Source organism: Heterodontus francisci, chromosome 1 (genome assembly GCF_036365525.1).
Source record: "Heterodontus francisci isolate sHetFra1 chromosome 1, sHetFra1.hap1, whole genome shotgun sequence".
Lineage (NCBI taxonomy): Eukaryota > Metazoa > Chordata > Chondrichthyes > Heterodontiformes > Heterodontidae > Heterodontus > Heterodontus francisci.
In genome coordinates, this window is record NC_090371.1 from 160,670,052 (window position 1) to 160,692,544 (window position 22,493).

The following is a 22,493-nucleotide window of genomic DNA, read 5'->3' on the forward strand; positions in this document are numbered from 1 at the left end:
TGTGGAGGCACTGGCCATCATTGTCCAGTCTTTCTTAGATTCGGGGTGGTACCAGAGGACTGGAGAATTGCAAATGTTACATTCTTGTTCAAAAAGGATATAATGAGCCCAGCAGCTACAGGCCTGTCAGTTTAACTTCGGTGGTGGGGAAATTTCTAGGAACAGGAATTCGGGACAAAATTAATGGTCGTTTTGGCAAATGCGGGTTAATTGAGGAATGCCAGCATGGATTTGTTAAGGTCAAATAGTGTTTAACTAACTTGCTGGAGTTTTTTGATGAGGTAACAGAGGGTTGATGCGGGTAATGCAGTTGATGTGTATATGAACTTCCAAAGGACATTTGATGAAGTGCCGCACAACAGATTTCTGAGTAAAGATATAGCTCATGGAATAAAAAGGACCTTAGCAACATGAATCTGAAATTGGCTGAGTGACAGGAAACAAAGAGTAATGGTTGTTTTTCGGAGTGGAGGAAGGTTTGTAGTGGATTTCCTCAGGGATCAGTGTTGCTTTTCCTGATGTATATGACTGACCTAGACTTTGGAGTACAGGGCACAGTTTCAAAATTTGCGGATGATATGAAACTTGGAAGCATTGTGAACTGAGAGGAGGATAGTATAGAACTTCAAAAGGACATAGACAAGTTGGCGGAATGGGCAGACAAGTGGCAGATGAAATTTAATGCAGAGAAGTGTGAAGTGATTCGTTTTGGTAGGAAGAATGCAGAGAAACAGTATAAAATAAAGGGTATAATTCTAAAGTGGGTGCAGGAGCAGAGGGACATGGATGTATATGTGCAGAAATCATTTATGGTGGCAGGGCAGGTTGAGAGTGCAGTTAATAAAGCATACAGCATCCTGGGCTTTATTAATAGGGACATGGAATACAAAAGCAAGAAAGTTATGTTAAGCTTGTATAGAACACTGGTTCGGCCTCATTGGAGAGTTGCATCCGGTTCTGGGTGCCGCTATTCAGGAATGATGTGAAGGCTTTGGAGAGAGTGTAGAACAGATTCATGAGACTGGTTCCAGGGATAAGGAACTTCAGTTACATAGATTAGAGAAGTTGAGACTCCTTTTCCTTGGAGAAAGGAAGGCTGAGAGGAGATTTGATAGAGGTATTCAAATTCATGAACCGTCTGGACAGAGTAGATAGGGAAAAACTGTCCCCATTGGTGTAAGGATGGAGAACGATGGGGGCACAGATTCAAGGTAATTGGCAAAAGAAGCAATGGCGACATGAAAAACTTTTCACGCAGCGAGTGGTTAGGAGCTGGAATGTACTGCCTGAGAGTATGGTGGAGGCAGGTTCAATCGAGACATTCAAGAGGGAATTGGATTTTTATCTGAAAAGGAAGAATGTGCAGGGCTATGGGGAGAAGGCAGTGGAGTGGCACTAGGTAAATTACTCCTTTGGAGAGCCAGCGCTGAAATGGCAGGCCGAATGGCGGCCTCCTGTGCTGTAAAAATTCTGTGATTCTTTGGTCAGTTGGGCAAAATTTGTGTCCTGTTCGCTGCTTCCCACTTTTTTTGAAAAAGAGGAAAATAATGAATTATAGCTTTTATCCAGTGCCAGATCATTTGCTTCTAATGGAAGAATAATGGCTGGAATTTTACTAATTAATTGCCATTTATGGACCTCCTCCTGTCTCTGCTGGTATATTACCAGTGGCGGACTGGCACTTTGGCACCTGAGGCGGTCTAGCAAACTGGGAGGGGCCCTCCTGACCGGACACCCTGTGCCCCACGGAGGGCACCCCTTAAAACTAACCCCCTTGCCCTACATTCTGAACCCCACCCCCCTCTCCGGGGCCCAGCCGATTGTGGCCGGAGAGGCCCAGCCCCCACTCACCTGTTTCAGGTTGGCCCTCTGATTGGCCGGCAGCTATTGGAGGCAGGACCTCCTGCCTTAGGGGACGGAAGTCCTAACCAATGCCAATTAAGGGCCTTGGACAAGTATAATTACAGCATGGCTTCCAGACCCGGTCTGAGTGGGCTCGCCCCCGATATGTTTTGCTAGTGGTCAGGCCCACTGGCTCAAGTTAAAATTCCAGCCAATGTTTCAAAAATAATGTAATTAATTTCATGGCTTTCAGTGAAGTGAGCAAGCAACTGTGAACCAAATACAGTATCATCCCCTCCCATATGAAACAGAATACTCCCAGATATTGGATACAAGCTGACAGCACTTAAAAGCATTCACGATGCTGAGATGGTTGTGGATAGGGCGTTTAGCGAGGTGGTCACACCACAGGCAAATGCTGCAAAGGCAGAAGGGTGACCAATAGGCAAAGTAGAGGGTAGAGGAAGGCAGGTAGTGCAGGAGTCCCCTGTGGCCATCCCCATCTCGAACAGATATACCGCTTTGGATATTGTTGGGGAAGATGGCTCAGGGGAAAGCAGCAAGAACCAAGTTCATGGCACCATGGGTGACTCTGCTGCACAGGAGAGGAGGAAGAAGAGTGGCAGGGCTATAGTGATAGGGGATTCAATTGTGAAGGGAACAGACAGTCGTTTCTGCGGCTGCAAAAGAGACTCCAGGATGGTATGTTGCCTCCCTGGTGCTAGGGTCAAGGATGTCTGAGTGGCTGCAGGGGGGAGGGCGAGCAGCCAGTTGTCGTGGTACATATCGGTACCAGTGAGGTAGGTTAAAAAAAGGATGAGGCCTCCGAGGTCCGACAAGCTGAATATTGGAAGTTGGGATGTAAATTAAAAAGTAGGACCTCAAAGGTAGTAATCTCAGGATTACTACCAGTGCCACCTGCTTGCGAGAACAGAAATAGCAGAATATATCAGATGAATATGTGGCTGGAGAAATGGTATAGGGGGGAGGGGAGGGATTTAGATTCTTGGGACATTGGGACCGGGTCTAGGGAAGGTGGGACCAGTACAAGCTGGATGGGTTGCATCTGGGCAGGAACAGGACCAATTTCCTCAGGGGGATGTTTGCTAGTGCTATCGGGGCGGGTTTAAACTAGAATGGCAGGGGGATAGGAATCTGAGCAGGGAGACAGGAGGGGGAAACAAGGACAGAAATGAAAGACAGAAAGGTAAGAAGCAAAAGTGGAAGGCAGAGAAAACAAGGGCGAGAAACAATGGGGCCATAGTTTAAAATAAAGCTAAGATGACTAACAATGTTAAAAAGACAAGTCTAAAGGCATTGTGTCTTAATACGCGGAGCATGCGCAATAAGGTAGATGAATTAACAGCGCAAATAGGTATAAAGAGTTATGATATAGTTGCGATTACGGAGACATGGATGCAGGGTGACCAAGGATGGGAACGGAACATCCAGGGGTGTTCAATATTTAGGAAAGATAGGCAAAAAAGGAAAGGAGGTGGGGTGGCGTTGTTAGTTAAGGAGGAAATCAATGCAGTAGTGAGGAAGGATATTGGCTCAGAAAATCATGATGTGGAATCTGTATGGATGGAGCTAAGAAACACCAAAGAGCAGAAAACATTGGTGGAGGTTGTCTATAGGCCCCCAAACAGTACCGGAGATGTAAGGGATGGCATTAAATAGGAAACTAGAGACGCATGCAATAAGGGTACAACTGTAATCGTGGGTGAATTTAATCTACATATAGATTGGTCAAACCAAATTAGCAATAATACAGTGGAGGAGGATTTCCTGGAGTGTGTACGTGACTGTTTTTTTAGACCAATACATAGAGGAACCAACTAGAGAACAGGCTATCCTAGACTGGATATTGTGCAATGAGAAAGGATTAATAAACAATCTTGTAGTGCGGGGGTCCCTTGGGGAGGAGCGACCATAACATGATCGAATTCTTCATTAAGATGGAGAGTGAAGTAGTTGAATCCAAAACTAGGGTCCTAAATCTAAATAAAGGAAACTACGAAAGTATGAGGCGTGAGTTGTCTATGGAGATTGGGGAACTTTACTAAAAGGGTTGACGGTGGATAGGCAATGGATAATATTTAAAGAATGTGTGCATGAACTACAACAGTTATTCATTCCTGTCTGGCAAAAAAAAATTAAAACCAGAAAGGTGGCTCTACCGTGGCTTACAAAAGAAATTAGTGATAGTATTAGATCCAAAGAAGAGGCATATAAAATTGTCAGAAAAAGCAGCAAGTCTGAGGATTGGGAGCAGTTTAGAATTAAGCAAAGGAGAACAAAGAGGATGATTAAGCGGGGGGGAAATAGAGTATGAGTATAAACTTGCAGGGAACAAAAAAACTGACTGTAAAAGCTTCTATAAATATGTGAAGAGAACAAGATTACTGAAGACAAATGTAGATCCCTTACAGTCAGAAACAGGAGAAATTATAATAGGGAGTTGGTTCTATCTTCACAAAGGAGGACACAAATAACCTCCAAGAAATGTTAGGGAACCAAGGGTCTAATGAGAGGGAGAAACTGAAGGAAATCAGTATTACTTGAAAAATAGTGCTAGGGAAATTAATGGGGTTAAAGGCTGACAAATGCCCAGGGCCTGATAATTTACATCCCAGAGTTCTAAAGGAAGCGGCCCTGGAAATAGTGGATACATTGGTGGTCATCTTCCAAAATTCTATAGTCTCTGGAGCAGTTCCTACAGATTGGAGGGTGGCAAATGTAACCCCACTATTTAAAAAAGGAGGGAGAGAAAAAAAGAGGGAATTACAGACCAATTAGCCTTACATCAGTACTGGGGAAAATGCTAGAGTCTATTATAAAGGATGTGATAGCAGAACACCTGGAAAGCATAAATGGGATTGGGCAAAGTCAGCGTGGGTTTGTGAAAGGGAAATAATGCTTAACAAATTACTGGAGTTTTTTTGAAGATGTAACTAGTAGAATAGATAAGGGAGAACTAGTGGATGTGGTGTATTTGGATTTTCAGAAGGCTTTTGATAAGGTCCCACATAAGAGATTAGTGTGCAAAATTAAAGCACATGGGATTGGGGGTAATATACTGGCATGGATTGAGAATTGCTTGACAGACAGGAAACAGAGTGTAGGAATAAAGGGGTCTTTTTCCGGGTGACAGGCAACGACTAGTGGGGTACCGCAGGGATCAGTGCTTGGGCCCCAGCTATTCACAATATATATTAATGACTTGGGTGAGGGAACTAAATGTAACATTTTCAAGTTTGCAGACGACACAGAGCTGGGGAGAAAAGTGAGCTGTGAGGAGGATACAAAGAGGCTCCAATGTGATTTGGACAAGTTGGGTGAGTGGGCAAATGTATGGCAGATGTGGTATAACATGGATAAATGTGAGATCCACTGTAAAAACAGAAAAGCAGATTATTATCTGAATGGTGATAGATTGGGAAAGGGGGAGGTACAACGAGACCTGGGTGTCCTTGTACACCAGTTGCTGAAAGCAAGCATTCAGGTGCAGCAAGCAGTTAGGAAGGCGAATGATATGTTGGCCTTCATTGCAAGAGGATTTGAGTACAGGAGCAAGGATGTCTTACTGCAGTTATACAGGGCCTTGGTGAGACCACATCTGGAGAATTGTGTGCAGTTTTGGTCTCCTCATCTGTGGAAGGACGATCTTGCCGTGGAGGGAGTGCAGAGAAGATTTACTAGGCTGATTCCTGGGATAGCAAGATTGACGTATGAGGAGAGATTGGGTCGACTAGGCCTATATTCACGAGAGTGCAGAAGAATGAGAGGGGATCTCATAGAAACCTATAAAACTCTTAACAGGACTAGACAGGCGAGATGCAGGGAGGATGTTCCCGATGGCTGGGGTTGCAGTCTCAGGATACAGGGTATGCCATTTAGAACTAAGATGAGGAGAAATTTCTTCACTCAGAGGGTGGTGAACCTGTGGCATTCTCTACCGCAGAAGGCAATGGAGACCAAGTCATTAAATATATTCAAGAAGGAGAGGAATATATTTCTTAATGCCAAAGGGATCAAGGGATATGGGGAGAAATCGGGAACAGGATACTGAATTAGACGATCGGCCATGATCTTTTTTGAACGGAGCAGGCCTGAAGGGCTGAATGGCCTACTCCTGCTCCCATTTTTCTATGTTTCTATGAAATGAAGTCTTTTCAGCATCAAGGGAGAGTGTCAGATCTTATGTTTTCGATTAAAAAACTGAATTCATGAAAATTGTCTAAATTTTTGGCTAATACACTAGAGTTAAAAATCTACTTTTTCTGCAGTGTATGAGCATCATATCCACCCCCTTCCCCCACTCCCATTAGAAAATGAATCTTGTACTATCAACATACATGTCCACTTCACGCTTTCATATACTTTTGGTTTATTTTTCCAATTGTTTGAATTATAAGCTTTTTGTACTCTTGTCAGTTTTTGCTCGGTTTATCGGTTGACACATTCACGGTTAGTGATTTTTGTGATGGGTACAAAAAGCTTGTTTGACTATAAAATACGATTTCCATATAATTATTAAACATCCAATTTAACCTAGAGTTCACTCTCGAAAACACTTACAGCACTTCAATCTTTGTGTGTAATATTAGAGTTCATAGAATGGCAAACAAATTGAAGAGATGGCTACATATTCTAAAAATAATAAAAGTATGATTCTGTGCCTTGAATTATAAAACTTAAAATGTTTGAAAATTCTATTGTTAACTATATTATTTAATTTTCATAAGTATGTAGGTGGTATTTTACTCCACGTGTTAGTTTACTGCACCAGATGCGGTTAATAGTGTTATGATTAGATTTTAGATTAGATTAGAGATACAGCACTGAAACAGGCCCTTCGGCCCACCGAGTCTGTGCCGAACACCAACCACCCATCCACACTAATCCTACACTAATCCCATATTCCTACCACATCCCCACCTGTTCCTATATTTCCCTACCACCTACCTATATTAGTGACAATTTATAATGGCCAATTTACCTATCAACCTGAAAGTCTTTTGGCTTGTGGGAGGAAACCGGAGCACCCGGAGAAAACCCACGCAGACACAGGGAGAACTTGCAAACTCCACACAGGCAGTACCCGGAATCGACCCGGGTCCCTGGAGCTGTGAGGCTGCGGTGCTAACCACTGCGCCACTGTGCCGCCCATGACGAAGGCAGGAGTAATGCACTGTCAATTAAGTCCCAAAATTCCACCGGTCGCAGCATATTATTAAAGTTTTTTCCACCTACTGGAAACTAGCCAAATTAAACACTTTAGTAACCCCCAGAATAAAACAGACCAAACCAGCTATCTTTAAACAATAACAAATTAACTATTTATTAATAAACTAAATCTTAAATTTATCTTAAGTGTTATTGATTAGATTAGAGATACAGCACTGAAACCGGAATCGAACCCGCGTCCCTGGAGCTGTGAGGCTGCGGTGCTAACCACTGCGCCGCCCTATTATGTTATGTCTGAAGACCTTAAACCTTCTTAGTTAACCTAATTCCCCCATTCACACACATGTGTTCAAAAATCAACCGTTAACAGGTTTTAAAAATAGTATTTCTTAGGAATAAAATAAATAGCTAGATTGTCGTCCTGGAGAGTTACATTCCTGGTTGGTGAGGTGTCCCAGATTAGAACAATTAGATGCCACTCCACGTCTCCAGGCGAAATCTATGAAACGGTGTTTTAATAGATAGGTGTTCGAAGAACTTTGGTTGCAGCGGGTGTCACACAGTTCTTTTAACAAGGAGTATAGCCACAGGTCTGTTTGGATTCTAAATTGGTAGTTTTTCAGTAGAAACGTTACTGAGAATTCCAGCAAACATAAGCAAGTGACAGAGAGTCCCTCTTGAAGGAAATGTTCATTTTTTCAGGGGGGTTTTTTTCACCTTGGGCAGTGCAGAGCCTGAAGATGAATGTAGATTTTCCTACTGAGAGAGAGGGATCCTTGCTTTCAGGGAAGCACGCTTCGCTGGTTCTAGTTCAAACCAATCTTTATCCACAGTTAAAAGTTACAGTATACCATGTGATGTCTCTCTCCTACTGTGGCCTAAGAAACGTGCAGCTACTGGCACACTGTGCTCAGTCTTAAAGGCATGCTATTTTAAACAGGAGAAAAAAACAGTTCTGTTACAATAGGAAAAGGGTCATGTATACAAATGTTTTGGTTTTAAATATCCCAATTTGCACCCTGAAGTTTATTACTTGTACTTTTTCCCTTGTTTATTCTCCTGTACACTATTGATTTGTCTCTTCCCTTCACCGCAATATAAAATAAATTCTTAACGTCTTTCATATAATCAGGGTCCTAAAATTCTATGACATCTTAAGGATGATTTTTGCAGCAACTAAATCAAATTATTTGCAGTAAAATGCTAGTAGTTTCTGCAGCATGAAGTGGAGCACAGCTACAAGCTGTCTAGAACAAAACTTTAAAATTAAAAACACTGCATCCATTTTGTGGGTACAACGAGTGGCACCTGTGGTGCACGCACAACTGATAGTATGGGTCATGCCGGATGCCATGTCAGTGAGGGCGTTTACATGAACAGTGAGTGTCCGCCGGAGGTTTGCAGAATAGGTGGATCATGACATCATTCTTTGGCCTCCTTGTCTCGAGAGACAATGGGTAAGCGCCTGGAGGTGGTCAGTGGTGTGTGGAGCAGCGCCTGGAGTGGCTATAAAGGCCAATTCTAGAGTGACAGACTCTTCCACAGGTGCTGCAGAAAAATTTGTTTGCCGGGGCTGTTACACAGTTGGCTCTCCCCTTGCGCCTCTTTTTTCCTGCCAACTGCTAAGTCTCTTCGACTCGCCACACTTTAGCCCCACCTTTATGGCTGCCCGCCAGCTCTGGCGAACGCTGGCAACTGACTCCCACGACTTGTGATCAATGTCACAGGACTTCATGTCGCGTTTGCAGACGTCTTTAAAGCAGAGACATGGACGGCCGGTGGGTCTGATACCAGTGGAGAGCTCGCTGTACAATGTGTCTTTGGGGATCCTGCCATCTTCCATGCGGCTCACATGGCCAAGCCATCTCAAGCGCCGCTGACTCAGTAGTGTGTATAAGCTGGGGATGTTGGCCGCCTCGAGGACTTCTGTGTTGGAGATACGGTCCTGCCACCTGATGCCAAGTATTCTCCGGAGGCAGCGAAGATGGAATGAATTGAGATGTCGCTCTTGGCTGACATACGTTGTCCAGGCCTCACTGCCATAGAGCAAGGTACTGAGGACACAGGCTTGATACACTCGGACTTCTGTGTTCCGTGTCAGTGCGCCATTTTCCCACACTCTCTTGGCCAGTCTGGACATAGCAGTGGAAGCCTTTCCCATGCGCTTGTTGACTTCTGCATCTAGAGACAGGTTACTGGTGATAGTTGAGCCTATGTAGGTGAACTCTTGAACCACTTCCAGAGCGTGGTCGCCAATTTTGATGGATGGAGCATTTCTGACGTCCTGCCCCATGATGTTCGTTTTTTTGAGGCTGATGGTTAGGCCAAATTCATTACAGGCAGCCGCAAACCTGTCGATGAGACTCTGCAGGCACTCTTCACTGTGAGATGTTAAAGCAGCATCGTCAGCAAAGAGGAGTTCCCTGATGAGGACTTTCCGTACTTTGGACTTCGCTCTTAGACGGGCAAGGTTGAACAACCTGCCCCCTGATCTTGTGTGGAGGAAAATTCCTTCTTCAGAGGACTTGAACGCATGTGAAAGCAGCCGGGAGAAGAAAATCATGACATCAATCAGCGTATAACGATGATTTATTGCCGGTGCTGCCATTTTGGAGCTCAACAATCCAGCTAACATTGTCTCTTAATCACACATGGCTGAACACGCATTCAACCGCAGGAAGGATCCCACCAGCACTATTTAAAGGGATCATCAACTGTTGCGATAATTGTACATGTGTTGGGTGCTTTCCAGAGCCCAGTAAAGTTGCCAAATTCTACGGGAAGTGGTGTGGCAGGTGCTGAAGGAGTTTGTCTTGCCTTCAAGGCTTCTGCACAATCCAGTTGCTCCTAGACAGGATTGTAGTAATAGGCATTTCTCTTGGAATACAAGTATGACTTGTAGAATGAGCAGAGGGCATACAGAGCAGGGTGGTCTGTCAGCAGGAGGAGGAAGAAGAGAAGACTCTCACTCAGCAGGAGGGCATGTCCACCCAGGGTCTTCAGAGAACAATTCTCCTACCTGAATCTCAGTGAGGTACAGTGTGCAAGATATCTGTATTTCAAAAGGACATCTCACTGAAGTCTGCCACCTACTGCAGCCACAACTACAATCTCAGAGCAGAGTGAGGACTGCCAGTGTCAGTGGCTATGAGGGTAATCGTAGCCATTAACCTTTATGCTCCTGGCTGCTTCCAGTCTGGAGCTGGAGATATTTGCAACATCCTGCTTATTGCTGTCTGCCTTTACATAGGAAGGTTGCTGAAGCGCTTTTTCAAAGAGAATTAACGACATTTCATTCTCACTTGCCGGAGAGCAGCAGGTGGAGCAAGCTTGTGGCTTTGTGAGGATTGCATGTTTCCCCATGATGCATTGTGTTATTGACTGCATGCACGTCACTTTGTGGGTGCCACATGTCAATTCTTGAGCTGTACTGCAACTGAAAGGGATTCAACCTCAATGGCCAATTGGTGTGCGACCATATGCAATGAATCAGGCAGCAATGTCCAGTATCTGGTAGCTGTCATGGTGCCTTTATTCTGCCCTGGTCCACTGTGCCAACTGCATTTGAGCCACCACAACAAACCTTAGTGGCTACTGAGTGTCAAGAACTATCTGCTGACCACATGGCTAATGACTCTGGTATGCAACCCATGCACAAGTGCACAGCATCCATACAGTGAAAGCCATGCTGCCACACACAATGTGATAGAGTAGACCACTGGTGTGCTGAAGCAATGTTTGTGCTGCCTGGACTGCTGTGGAAGAACCCTACCGTACTTGGTAGAATGGGTGTCAAGATTCATGGTGGATTGTTGTATGCTGAATACTCCCACCATCATGAGGGCACAATCCTTGCCACCAGCTACATGGCAAGGAGCTGAGGAAAAGGAAGGAAGGTAACAACCAAGACGGCCCCTTTCTGGCCGAGCTGTCCGTGAATAACTTGTCCAACTGTGATATGAGTAAACACAACCCCAATTCCATGTTCTCTGACAGTTCTACACCTTACCTTTGCTACTGATCATCATAGCATCTGCTTGGTTGCAATGCATAAATAAAAGCTCATGCAAAATTCCAAATCAGATTTATAAATGAAAGTATTCCATATTGCATACAAATGTCAACTAATCAATCACCCTTGTGCATTCCATTAGTGCCTATCTTTTGTGTGCCTTTGTCCGTCCTAGTACTCCTATGTAGTGCTACCACAGTGGCTGGTGAAAGGCTGCTGATTTTCAGCAGAGGAGACTGCAGATGGCCTTGTTGGATGGCCTTGAGCAGCTCTGGGTGTGGAAGGCCCAGCTTGAACTGCACTATCTTGGCAGCAGTCTGGTTGGCAGGAAGCAACTGGCTGAGTGGCAGTGGTAGGAGGACAAATGCTGTCATCTTGAGAGAGGACATTAGGTTTGTGCTCCACAGGGTCACTGCCACTCAGCATGGGGCGTAAAGTCATAGTCATACAGCACAGAAACAGGCCCTTCGGCCCATCATGTCTGTGCTGGCCATCAACCACCTATCTATTCCAATCCCATTTTCCAGCCTTGTATTTCAAGTCGTCATCTTAATACTTCTTAAATGTTGTGAGGGTTCCTGCCTCTACCACCTCTTCAGGCAGTGTTCCAGATTCCAACCACCCTCTGGTTGAAAAGATTCTTCCTCAAATCCCCTCTAAACCTCCTGCCCCTTACCTTAAATCTACGGCCCCTGGTAATTGACACCTCCGCTAAGGGAAAAAGTTTATTCCTATCTATCCTATCAATGCCCCTCATAACTTTGTATACCTCAATCAGGACCCCCCTCAGCCTTCTCTACTCTAAGAGAAACAATCCTAGCCTTTTCAGTCTCTCTTCATAGCTGAAATGCTCCAGCCCAGGCAACATAGTCCCAGCAGATTGGAAAACAGCAGATGTGACGCCACTGTTTAAAAAGGGAGGTAGACAAAAGATGGGGAATTATAGACCGGTTAGCTTAACCTCTGTAGTGGGGAAGATGCTTGAGTCTATTATCAAGGAAGAAATAGCAGGGCATCTCGATAGAAATTGTCCCGTTGGGCAGACACAACATGGGTTCATGAAGGGAAGGTCATGCTTGACAAATCTTTTAGAATTCTATGATGACATTACGAGCAAGGTGGACAATGGGGACCCAGTGGATGTGGTGTACCTAGATTTCCAGAAGGCCTTCGACAAGGTGCCGCACAAGAGGCTGCTGCATAGGATAAGGATGCATGGCGTTAGGGGTAAAGTATTAGGATGGATAGAGGATTGGTTGACTAACAGGAAGCAGAGAGTGGGGATAAATGAGTGCTATTCTGGCTGGCAATCAGTCACTAGTGGTGTGCCTCAGGGATCGGTGTTGGGACCGCAATTATTTACAATTTATATAGATGATTTGGAGTTGGGGACCACGTGTAGGGTGTCAAAGTTTGCAGATGACACTAAGATGAGTGGCAGAGCAAAGTGTGCAGATGACTGTGAAACTTTGCAGAGGAACATAGATACATTGAGTGAGTGGGCAAAGGTCTGGCAGATGGAATACAATGTTAATAAATGTGAAGTCATTCATTTCGGTAGGAGTAACAGTAAAAAGGATTATTACTTGAATGGTAAAAAGTTGCAGCATGCTGCTATGCAGAGGGAGCTGGGTGTCCTTGTGTATGAATCGCAGAAGGTTGGTCTGCAGGTACAGCAAGTAATTAGGAAGGCAAATGGAATTTTGTCCTTCATTGCTAAAGGGATTGAGTTTAAAAGCAGAGAGGTTATGTTGCAGCTGTATAAGGTACTGGTGAGGCCGCACCTGGAGTACTGTGTGCAGTTTTGGTCTCCTTACTTGAGAAAGGATGTACGGGCACTGGAGGGGGCGCAGAGGAGGTTCACTAGGTTGATTCCGGAGTTGGGGGGGTTGGCTTATGAGGACAGACTGAGTAGATTGGGATTATATTCATTGGAATTCAGAAGAATGAGGGGGGATCTTATAGAAACATATAAAATTATGAAGGGAATAGATAAGATACAAGTAGAGAGGATGTTTCCACTGGCAGGTGAAGCTAGGACAAGAGGGCACAGCCTCAAGATTAGAGGGAGCAGATTTAGGACTGAATTGAGAAGGAACTTCTTCACCCAGAGGGTTGTTAATCTATGGAATTCCTTGCCCAGTGAAGTAGTTGACGTTACTTCAGTAAACGTTTTTAAAGCTAAGGTAGATATCTTTTTGAACAATAAAGGAATTAAGGGATACGGTGAGAGCGCGGGTAAGTGGATCTGAGTCCACGAAAAGATCAGCCATGATCTTGTTGAATGGCGGAGCAGGCTCGAGGGGCCGGACGGCCTACTCCTGCTCCTAGTTCTTATGAACATCCTGGTGAGTCTCCTCTGCACCCTCTCCAGTGCAATCACATCCTTCCTATAGTGCGGTGACCAGAACTGTACACAGTACTCCAGCTGTGGCCTAACTAGCATTTTATACAGCTCCATCATAACCTCCCTGCTCTTATATTCTATGCCTCTGCTAATAAATGCAAGTATCCTATATGCCTTCCTAACCACCTTATCTATCTGTGCAGTGCCTCAGCAGTCCTAGTAATCTATTGGAGGACAGATTGCTGGACTAATGTGATACCCTGTCAGGCCCTTTGAACACTGGTATCCTCAGCCACAATGTCAGCAGTCTGAGCTTGCATGTCAGTAAGCTGACCTTGCATGACTTTAGTCTGAGCTTCTACTGCAGTATCCAGATGTTGGATGGCTTCTGCTTGTGTTGCATCGTGGTTGGGTCCACAAGTTTGTTAATGGAGTTGGCCTCCAGTTCCATGCTGGAAAGGATGGGCTCCAAACTCTCTGCAAGGCTCTGTAAAAAGTTGGTGCTGGACTCTTCCATCTTACTTGAAATTGCACACAGGCTTTCTGACAGGGCTGCCAATGCACCATGCATTTCATTGTGCATACCTATCAGCTCTCTTCTGTAGCCCGCCCCATTGAAGTGATGAACTATGTCCTGTGGAGCAGAACTTGTCTGATCCCACTCGCCAGGGAACCTGCACTAATTTTAATCGCTCCACTCTTGGTGGATATGCCTTCAATTGCCTAGGCCTCAAGCTCTGGAATACCCTCCTGACACCTCTCCGCCTCTCCACCTCACTTTCCTCTTTTAAGACGCTCCTTAAAACCAAGCTCTTGGTCATGTGGTTTGGTGTCGTACTTTTGTTTTATAATGCTCCCTTAAAGCACCTTGGGACATTTTATTATGTTAAACGCGCGATATAAATAGCTGTTGTTGTTGCACTACTCTTGCCTTCCTGCACTAGCTGTAGGCCACTCGTGCCCAGTGTTTCACCAGATGCATATCCTGCTTCTAAGCCGTCCTGAGATACACATACAGTCAGAATCTGAGCTGGTAGCTGTGAGTGTTGGATCAAGTAATGGTGTTTCTTCATCATCATCTTCTTCCTCTTTCACATTGTTGCTCTTCCACCACTGCCTGCCCAGGTTGCAGTTCTTGGGTATCTGAAAGCTGAAAGACACCAGGGTAGGGTTGTGGTGAGGGGTAGAGGGCAAGTAAGAGCTCAGTGCATACACCATCTGCAGCTTGTAAGTCAGAATAGATTGTGGGATGAGGAGGAAGTGGGATGTAAGAAAGAAGACTAAGTATGAGGATACCACCATCATCTATCATTTCAGGACCGTTGCTGGCCAGAGCCTCAGCAACAGCCACTCCACTGATGGTGAGCACAGTCTCCTCCATAACGGTAAGGACATGCAGCTGTGCCTGTCTGCTGCCCATTACAACCTGCTCCCTCCAGTTGTATGCCAGCTTATCCTGCAAGAGAGAGGGAAACGTGCTGGTGAGTGTTGTCCAATCTGTTTGTGGCTGTCATGGTATAGCTGGCAGTGTATGTAAACTGTGAGATGTGGATGTGGGGCTTGCAACAGTGCTAAATGTATGAGGGTGTGGTGAAGCTATGAATGTTCGGTATGAGTCGTAGTTGGAGATTGTTGGTCGGTGAGTGGGGGTGTGGTGCATTGAGCAGTGTCTAAGGGTAATGGTCCAGCTGGTGAGATATGACATTTGTAGATGCATTCACTGAGCTTGACTACTAGTGTGAGGTCATTGAACTTTTTGCAGAACTGTATTTAGGTCCTTAGAGCTTGACTCCTGGCATTGACCTCTACAGCTGTCTGGCCTCCACTGCATTCTGAGAGTTTGGCTGGAAGACCTCCTGGCCTCCTGTGGATAGAGCACATCTCTCCACCTGTGTACCTGCTCAACCAAGGCTCCAGTGCAGAATCGGAGAATCATGAGGTCTGCTGTCGTCAATGCTGTTCCGTTCCCAGGTCAGAAAGGGTTGTACAATAACTTCCAGCACCTGCTCCAGGCAAAATGCACTTTACAAAGCGCAGGCTGGCTTTAACTGGTGCTAGCCTCTCATGATTTTGGGCTCAACAGTGGGGTTAGCACTGGCTGCATGCTGCATTCATGTAAATTAGAAGGCAGCATGAAGTTGCCATGCTGCCTATATCGGAAGCAACGGGGACGGATTAATCGGCATACCAATCCCCATGCTTGTTTTCAGGGTCTATCAAATTTAGCCCCAAGGTACTAAAACTATATGCAGTACAATATATATTAAAGTATCTACAGTGAGACACAACAGGATTGCTGTATGGACTAAACTTGTCAAGATTTTGAATCAAATACGGTATGCTCCCCGCCCCCCCCCCCCCCCCCCCCAATATCATATAAAATGCAAAATCTTCCCATAGGAATACAGACATAGCATTTGAAACAAATGATGGCTTCTCAACATCAAGGGAGAGTATTAAATTAGGATCAGTTAATGAACTAGTGCTATAAATAATATTTAAAAGCCTATGGGTATTATCATAAAATTGCCTCCCATAGATAAAAATCCATTTGGGCTAACTGACATGATCCAGTAACTAAATTGCTTGAAATTGGCCAAAGTATCACAATTGAGAATGGAAATGCATATTTAGAAGGCACCTTTTCCTCCTTTTATTCAAATTGAGAAATACCTGTCTTGTTTGGTGTGGATCCTGAATAGCTGATATAATCGAATACATCCAATAAAAGAGGGGCAGATTTTTCAGCCAGTTTCTTGTGGAAGTCAGCTTGAAGCTGTTAGGACATGCCATTTTTCTGAGTATATGGTGTGAACTGTGATGAGGTAGTGATACTGATATTGAGCACAGCACTGTTAACTTCATCCTGTGGTGTAGTGCAAAAACATTCATTGTTGTCTGGGTCAAGACAAGTCATATAATCAAAACTGTCCAAATTAGAGTAAAACTGGCAAAAATAGTGATCAAGTAATATGGTATGATATTTGAAAATTCAACAGGACTTGAAGTTCATTGTGAGATGGTCCAGACAGCTTGCAATTTTTTTTGGTTATAAGCCAGAAGACAATAGTGGCTTGTCTGCATGCTTATAATGGCAAACATTGATAAATTAGTGCCCCATTGCTAGAAAAAGAAATAATTCTGATTCCCTGCAAGTGAGCTGAAGGGTAGAGCAACTTTCTGTATTCTGAATAGTATTTTGTGCGGTATTGGATCCTTTCATCCAGTCGCTTCTTGGTAAATGCCTACTTTCTGTCTGCCATCTCCTAACCAATTACAGGCCCATGTCACAAGGTTACTATCCTCTGTGGCCTTGATGCTTTATTCCCTTTTAGCCTTTTGACAGTGGTCCATATAATCGATCATGCCAATCACCTCCAACACCTCCTTTTCTTTGTAACCTAGCTCTATAGGACTGCCCATGCATTGCTCTATTCCTTTCTATCCAAACTCTGTCAGTGCATCTTGAGCAATGGCTTCACTTGTCCTCCCGTGCACTGTCACCTCCAGTCATCTGAGGATCTATACATGTTGCCCTCCGACGCTATAATTCATAGGCACAGGATCGGCTTTCATTTATAGTCTTAATTGTTCAGTAAATTAAAATGTAAGGTATTTAGATAATAGTTAAGTAAAAACATTTTAGCTAACTTCACTAAAATAAAGTGACGTCAGCACAGGAAAAGCAGCTGATTGGTGAGTAGCTGGTGAGTTTTTATATATTTAAGTAATATGTTTAATGTTCTAATAAAGAGAGGCAGGGCAGGGCAGCTCGGACCAGTGTGGGAACTCTGGGACACTCCGCATGTCCTGAACAGCCATATGTGCAAGAAGTGTCGTAAGCTGCAGCAGCTCGAGTTCCAGGTTTCAGAGCTTGAGCAGCAACTGGCCTCACAGTGGCACATCTGCGAAGCTGAGTTTAATGGATAGCACATTTACAGATGTGGTCACCCCACAGCTTAATGGTATGCAGGCGCCATGGAAATGGGTGGCCGCTAGACAGTCAAGAAGGGCCAGGCAGGTTGTGCAAGAGGTCTCTGAGTGCATCTCGCTCACCTCTGTTCTGAATACTAGTGATGGTTCCGTAGGGTTTTGCAGCCAGAGTCTAGTCCATGGCACCATGGCTAGCTCAGCTGTAAAGGGGGGGCAGGAGGAAGATTGGAAAAGCAATAATGATAGGGGATTCAATAGATAGGGGAACAGAAAGGCATTTCTGTAGCCACAGACATGAATCCAGGATGGTATGTTGCCTCCCTGGTGCCAGGGTCAAGGATGTCACCGAGTGGCTGCAGAGCACTGAGTGTGGGTAGGCGGTTGTGAACAGCCAGCAGTCATGGTCCATATCGCTACCAACGACACAGGTGGAAAGTGGGATACAGTCCTGCAGTAAGAGTTTAGGGAGCTTGGAAAGCATCCAGCAAGTAGAATCTCAAAGGTAGTAATCTCTGGATTACTCCCAGTATCACGAGCAAGTGAGTATAGAAATTGGAGGATAGAAGAAATGAATGTGTGGCTGGAGAGATGGTGCAGGAGGGAAGGTATTTGGACCAGTTCTGGGGGAGATGGGATCTGTACAGGCCAGACAGGTTGCACCTGAACAGAGCTGGAACCAATGTCCTTGGGCGATTTGCTAGTGCTTTTGGGGAGGGTTTAAATTAACTTGGCAGGGGTATGGGAACCAGGAGGTAATATTAGAGAGGAAAATCAAGGGGCACAGAGAATTGGGAGAGACAGATGGCACTAAAGACACCTGATCTGTCTACCTAATCCCATTTGCCAGCACTTGGCCCATAACCTTGAATGTTATGATGTGCCAAAGTGCTCATCCAGGTACTTTTTAAAGAACGTGAGGCAACCAGCCTCTACCACCCTCCCAGGCAGTGCATTCCGGACCGTCACCACCCTCTGGGTAAAAAAGTTCTTCCTCAAATCCCCCTTAAACCTCCTGCCCCTCACCTTAAACTTGTGTCCCCTCGTAACTGACCCTTCAACTAAGGGGAACAGCTGCTCCCTATCCACCCTGTCCATGCCCCTCATAATCTTGTATACCTCGATCAGGTCACCCCTCAGTCTTCTCTGCTCCAGCGAAAACAACCCAAGCCTATCCAACCTCTCTTCATAGCTTAAATGTTCCATCCCAGGCAACATCCTGGTGAATCGCCTCTGCACCCCCTCTAATGCAATCACATCCTTCCTATAATGTGGCGACCAGAATTGCACACACTACTCCAGCTGTGGCCTTATCAAAGTTCTATACAACTGCAACATGACCTCCCTGCTTTTGTAATCTATGCCTCGATTGATAAAGGCAAGTGTCCCATATGCCTTTTTCACCACCCTATTAACCTGCACTTCTGCCTTCAGAGATCTATGGACAAACACGCCAAGGTCCCTTTGTTCCTCAGAACTTCCCAGTGTCAGGCCATTTATTGAATACTTCCGTGTCACATTACTCCTTCCAAAGTGTATCACCTCACACTTTTCAGGGTTAAATTCCATCTGCCACTTTTCCATCCATTTGACCATCCCGTCTATATCTTCCTGTAACCCAAGACACTCAACCTCACTGTTAACCACTCGGCCAATCTTTGTGTAATCCGCGAACTTACCCCCCGCATAGTCATCTATGTCGTTTATATAAATGACAAACAATAGGGGACCTATATATAGTGGGGTTCCCCAGGGTTCAGTGTTAGGACTCCTGCTTTTCTTGATGTATATTAATGACTTAGACTTGGGTGTATAGGGCACAATTTCCAAAATTTGTGGATGACACAAAACTTGGAAGTATTGTGAACTGTGAGGAGACCTCAAGAGGATATAGACAGGCTGGTGGAATAGGCAAACAAGTGACAGATGAAATTTAATGCTGAAACGTTTTTGGTAGGAAAAATGAAGAGAGGCAATATTAATGAAAGGGTACAATTTTAAAGGGGGTGCAGGAGCAGAGGGACCTGGATGTATATGTGCACAAATCATTGAAGGTGGCTGAGCAGGTTGAGAAAGTGCTTAATAAATGATACAACCAAGGCAGGAGAAATGCACTGTTAATTCAGTCCCACTTCTCCACGGGTCGCAACGTATCAGTGAATATTCCCACTGACCGAAAAATAGCCAAGTAGACTCTCTTTGTTCCCCCAGAATAAATCACACCAATGAGGTTTCTTTAAACAACAACAACATTAACTATTCACTAGAAAAAATAATAAGCCTTAACCACTAATGAGATAAATCTATATATATGAAAAGCTCCTTATTTCCCTAGCCCTCATGCACACACACACGCATATTCAAAAAAACTGGTTAACCGGGGAAAAACGGATTCTGGTTTATAGCTGTTTCATTTGAATAAAAGGAATAAAATAATTCAGTTTGTCATGTCCTGGTAGGAAATTCTTCGGTTGGGTGAGGTGTCCCAGAGTCGATGCCACTCAAAGTTCTGTATTGTGTACTTTTATACCTTTTTGACCTCTTGACTACCTTCATGCTGCGAGACTGCCTCTCTGACATTAAGAAAATGTGCCAGAAGTTGCAGCTCATCATTAGGAAGGCAGAAACCATCATCTATCGGCCTCCAATGCAAGTTCCACTCCCTTGCCACTGACTGTGTCCTCCTCCTGGCCACTGTCTTAGGCTGAATCAGATCATTCGTAATGTTGGTACCCTATTCAAGTCTGAGCTGCACTTTAAATCCCCTATCCTGTTCATCACCAAGAACACTGAATTCCACCTTCCTCTACTATTAACTTGGCCGCTGCCATTAAGGCCCTTTTTCATATATTTAAAATCACCCTGTCTCTGCAATCTCCTCCAGTCCTATATTTTGTCTGAAACACTCCATTCCACTAACTAGCCTTGGTCCTAATCTTTGGAATTCATTCCTTAAACTTCCTTTCCTTTCTCTTCACTTTTTTTAAAAAAAGTCTCAAATTTGTGGTTGTGTATTTTAACCTCTTCCTTCCAGCTTGGTGTCTTTTTTTTTTGAATACCTACTTGTGAAACATCTCAAGACATTTTCATGTGTTAAAGGCGCAAAATAAATGCAACTTTTTGTAACTGCTACTATGTATCTTGATGATCTCCCCTTATTAACCTCCTTTCAAGGATGATTCACACAAGTTCCGCCTTTCTTTCCTCAGAACTCAGTCCAGATTTTAAATGAATCACAATATGAATTCCTCTGCAGTTTTCAATACCTGAATGTCTCTGTTGTCATAGTGACAAGAACTGGATGAAGCACTTGAGGTGTGGCCTAACTGCAAGATTGCATAAAGCATAACTTCCAAATGACCATTGAGGGTTATTTATTGGTGTATCTATGCTCCAGGCTGGTGGATGTTTTGGTACAGGCTCCAGACTATTGGCTGTCTGCATATTGCCTTTCAACATATAGCACTATTAATTGGGGAAAACCAGGTTTTTACCTTTTAATTATAAAGGTGCTCCAGTGCACTACTTCTGGCTGGTAATGGGGGCAGCCTCAATCAGCAGACTTTTTCTTGTACAGACGCAGGGAATTTGTATTTGTATCACTTACACGTTTAAATTGTGCACTGTTGAATTTATACAGAATTGCAATATTTGTCTTAATCTTTAGTTTTATTTTATGTTGCATGTAAAATATGTAGGTGTTTAACCATTTTTCAAACTTGATTTTGAATGAATTTAATTCCTCAGTAAACTGCAGCTCATGCAAAATTCTATTGCTGTATCCTGTTTTGCACTAAGTCCAAGACCCACTCACCCATTGCCTCTGTACTTGTTGAGCTTCATTGTCTCCCAGTCCCCTGCACAGTTCAATGTCATAAATTTAGAATTCTCACATGTTTGAATCCTTTGATAGCCTTGCTGCTCACTACTTCTGTAACCACCTCCATCCCTAAACAGTTACCCCGAACTCTGTTCTTTTAACTTGTGCATCTTCCCTCCCTTCGACCTACCATCGCCAGCCGTGCCTTCTACCACCTGTGCCCCACAGTCTGGTATTCCTTCCCTAAACCATTTCTGCCTTTCAACCATTTTCCTTTAAAGCCCACCTCTTTGACCAAGGTTTTGGCCATCTCTGCTAATATCTCACCCTTTGTCTTGGTGTCCTTCTTTCTGACTATCTCATTGTGAATCACCTTGGGATGCTTTTTTGTTAAAGACAAATTGTTGCTGTAGAGGATGAGTTTTTGTGCAATTGCTTGGTTAGAATTCTTTGAGTCCTTGTTACAAGTTGTTTGCGCGAAACTGACATCTGATAGTGATATAAATTCAAAATGAAATCTGTATGGTCACCAAATCTTAGTTTGCTGTAGTGGTCCAGTGGTGGGTGAACAATAGGAGCTCCAGCATAACACGTGATGCGAATAATACACCCGAGAATTCATGTTGGGAAGGCCCAGTCCCAGTAGTATATTTCAGAGGGAGGTGGAGTGCATAATTGTGTACTATGAGTATAATCTGACAAGTGTGACTTGGCATTGATAAAAGTAGCTTGTTGGCAAGTTAGTTTTATTTGACAAGGCACTGAAAGTTTTCTGGGAATGCCTCTTTGAACAACTTCACACTTTGTTAATAAAACACAGATGTTATTTTCAGGGGCGGGGGGTGGATTGGGTGGTTGCAGAAATTCCATACTGTAACTTGAGTCTGATAACCATTTAAGCTGTTACTATGTAACATTGCATTACAGTTTGAGATTCCATATGAGGTACTATTGGTTGCAGAGATTCTGCCCATCAGTAGTACCTGGTAACCATTTATTTCCTAAACAGGATTATGTATGGCTTGATGGATGCATTTCTAGATAAGCATGGGCTGTTTGGCAGCAATAGATTACATCTGGCTGCAGGTTTCCTTTACTGTTCTAAACTTAGTTTTTGTTTCTTTCCTTTTCAAGACTGATTGCACTTAAAGTTCTTAACAGCATTGTGTTGCTGGGGAAATCTTGCCAATATGTGAAAGAGGCCAAGATGGAGGAAAAACTGTTCCAAACCCCACCAGTCAGCACCCCTGGGAAAGTTGCCAAAAAATCTGTCAGCAAAGTTAAATCACCTCAAGGTAATTAATTTTCATATCATATTTAGCATTTTATACTGAGACACTTATTTTCATTAA

At 44.1% G+C, this 22,493-nt stretch overlaps 1 protein-coding gene across 2 annotated transcripts in view; it reads left to right on the forward strand.

Annotated features, from left to right (window-relative positions):
• LOC137373080 (transmembrane anterior posterior transformation protein 1-like) overlaps positions 1-22,493 on the forward strand; it is a 189,203-nt gene that overhangs the window by 159,805 nt on the left and 6,905 nt on the right. For both annotated transcript variants that reach the window (XM_068037933.1, XM_068037943.1), the window contains exon 13: positions 22,276-22,436. In XM_068037933.1, coding sequence (XP_067894034.1) covers positions 22,276-22,436 — 161 coding nt within the window. The remainder of the gene's footprint in view (positions 1-22,275; positions 22,437-22,493) is intronic.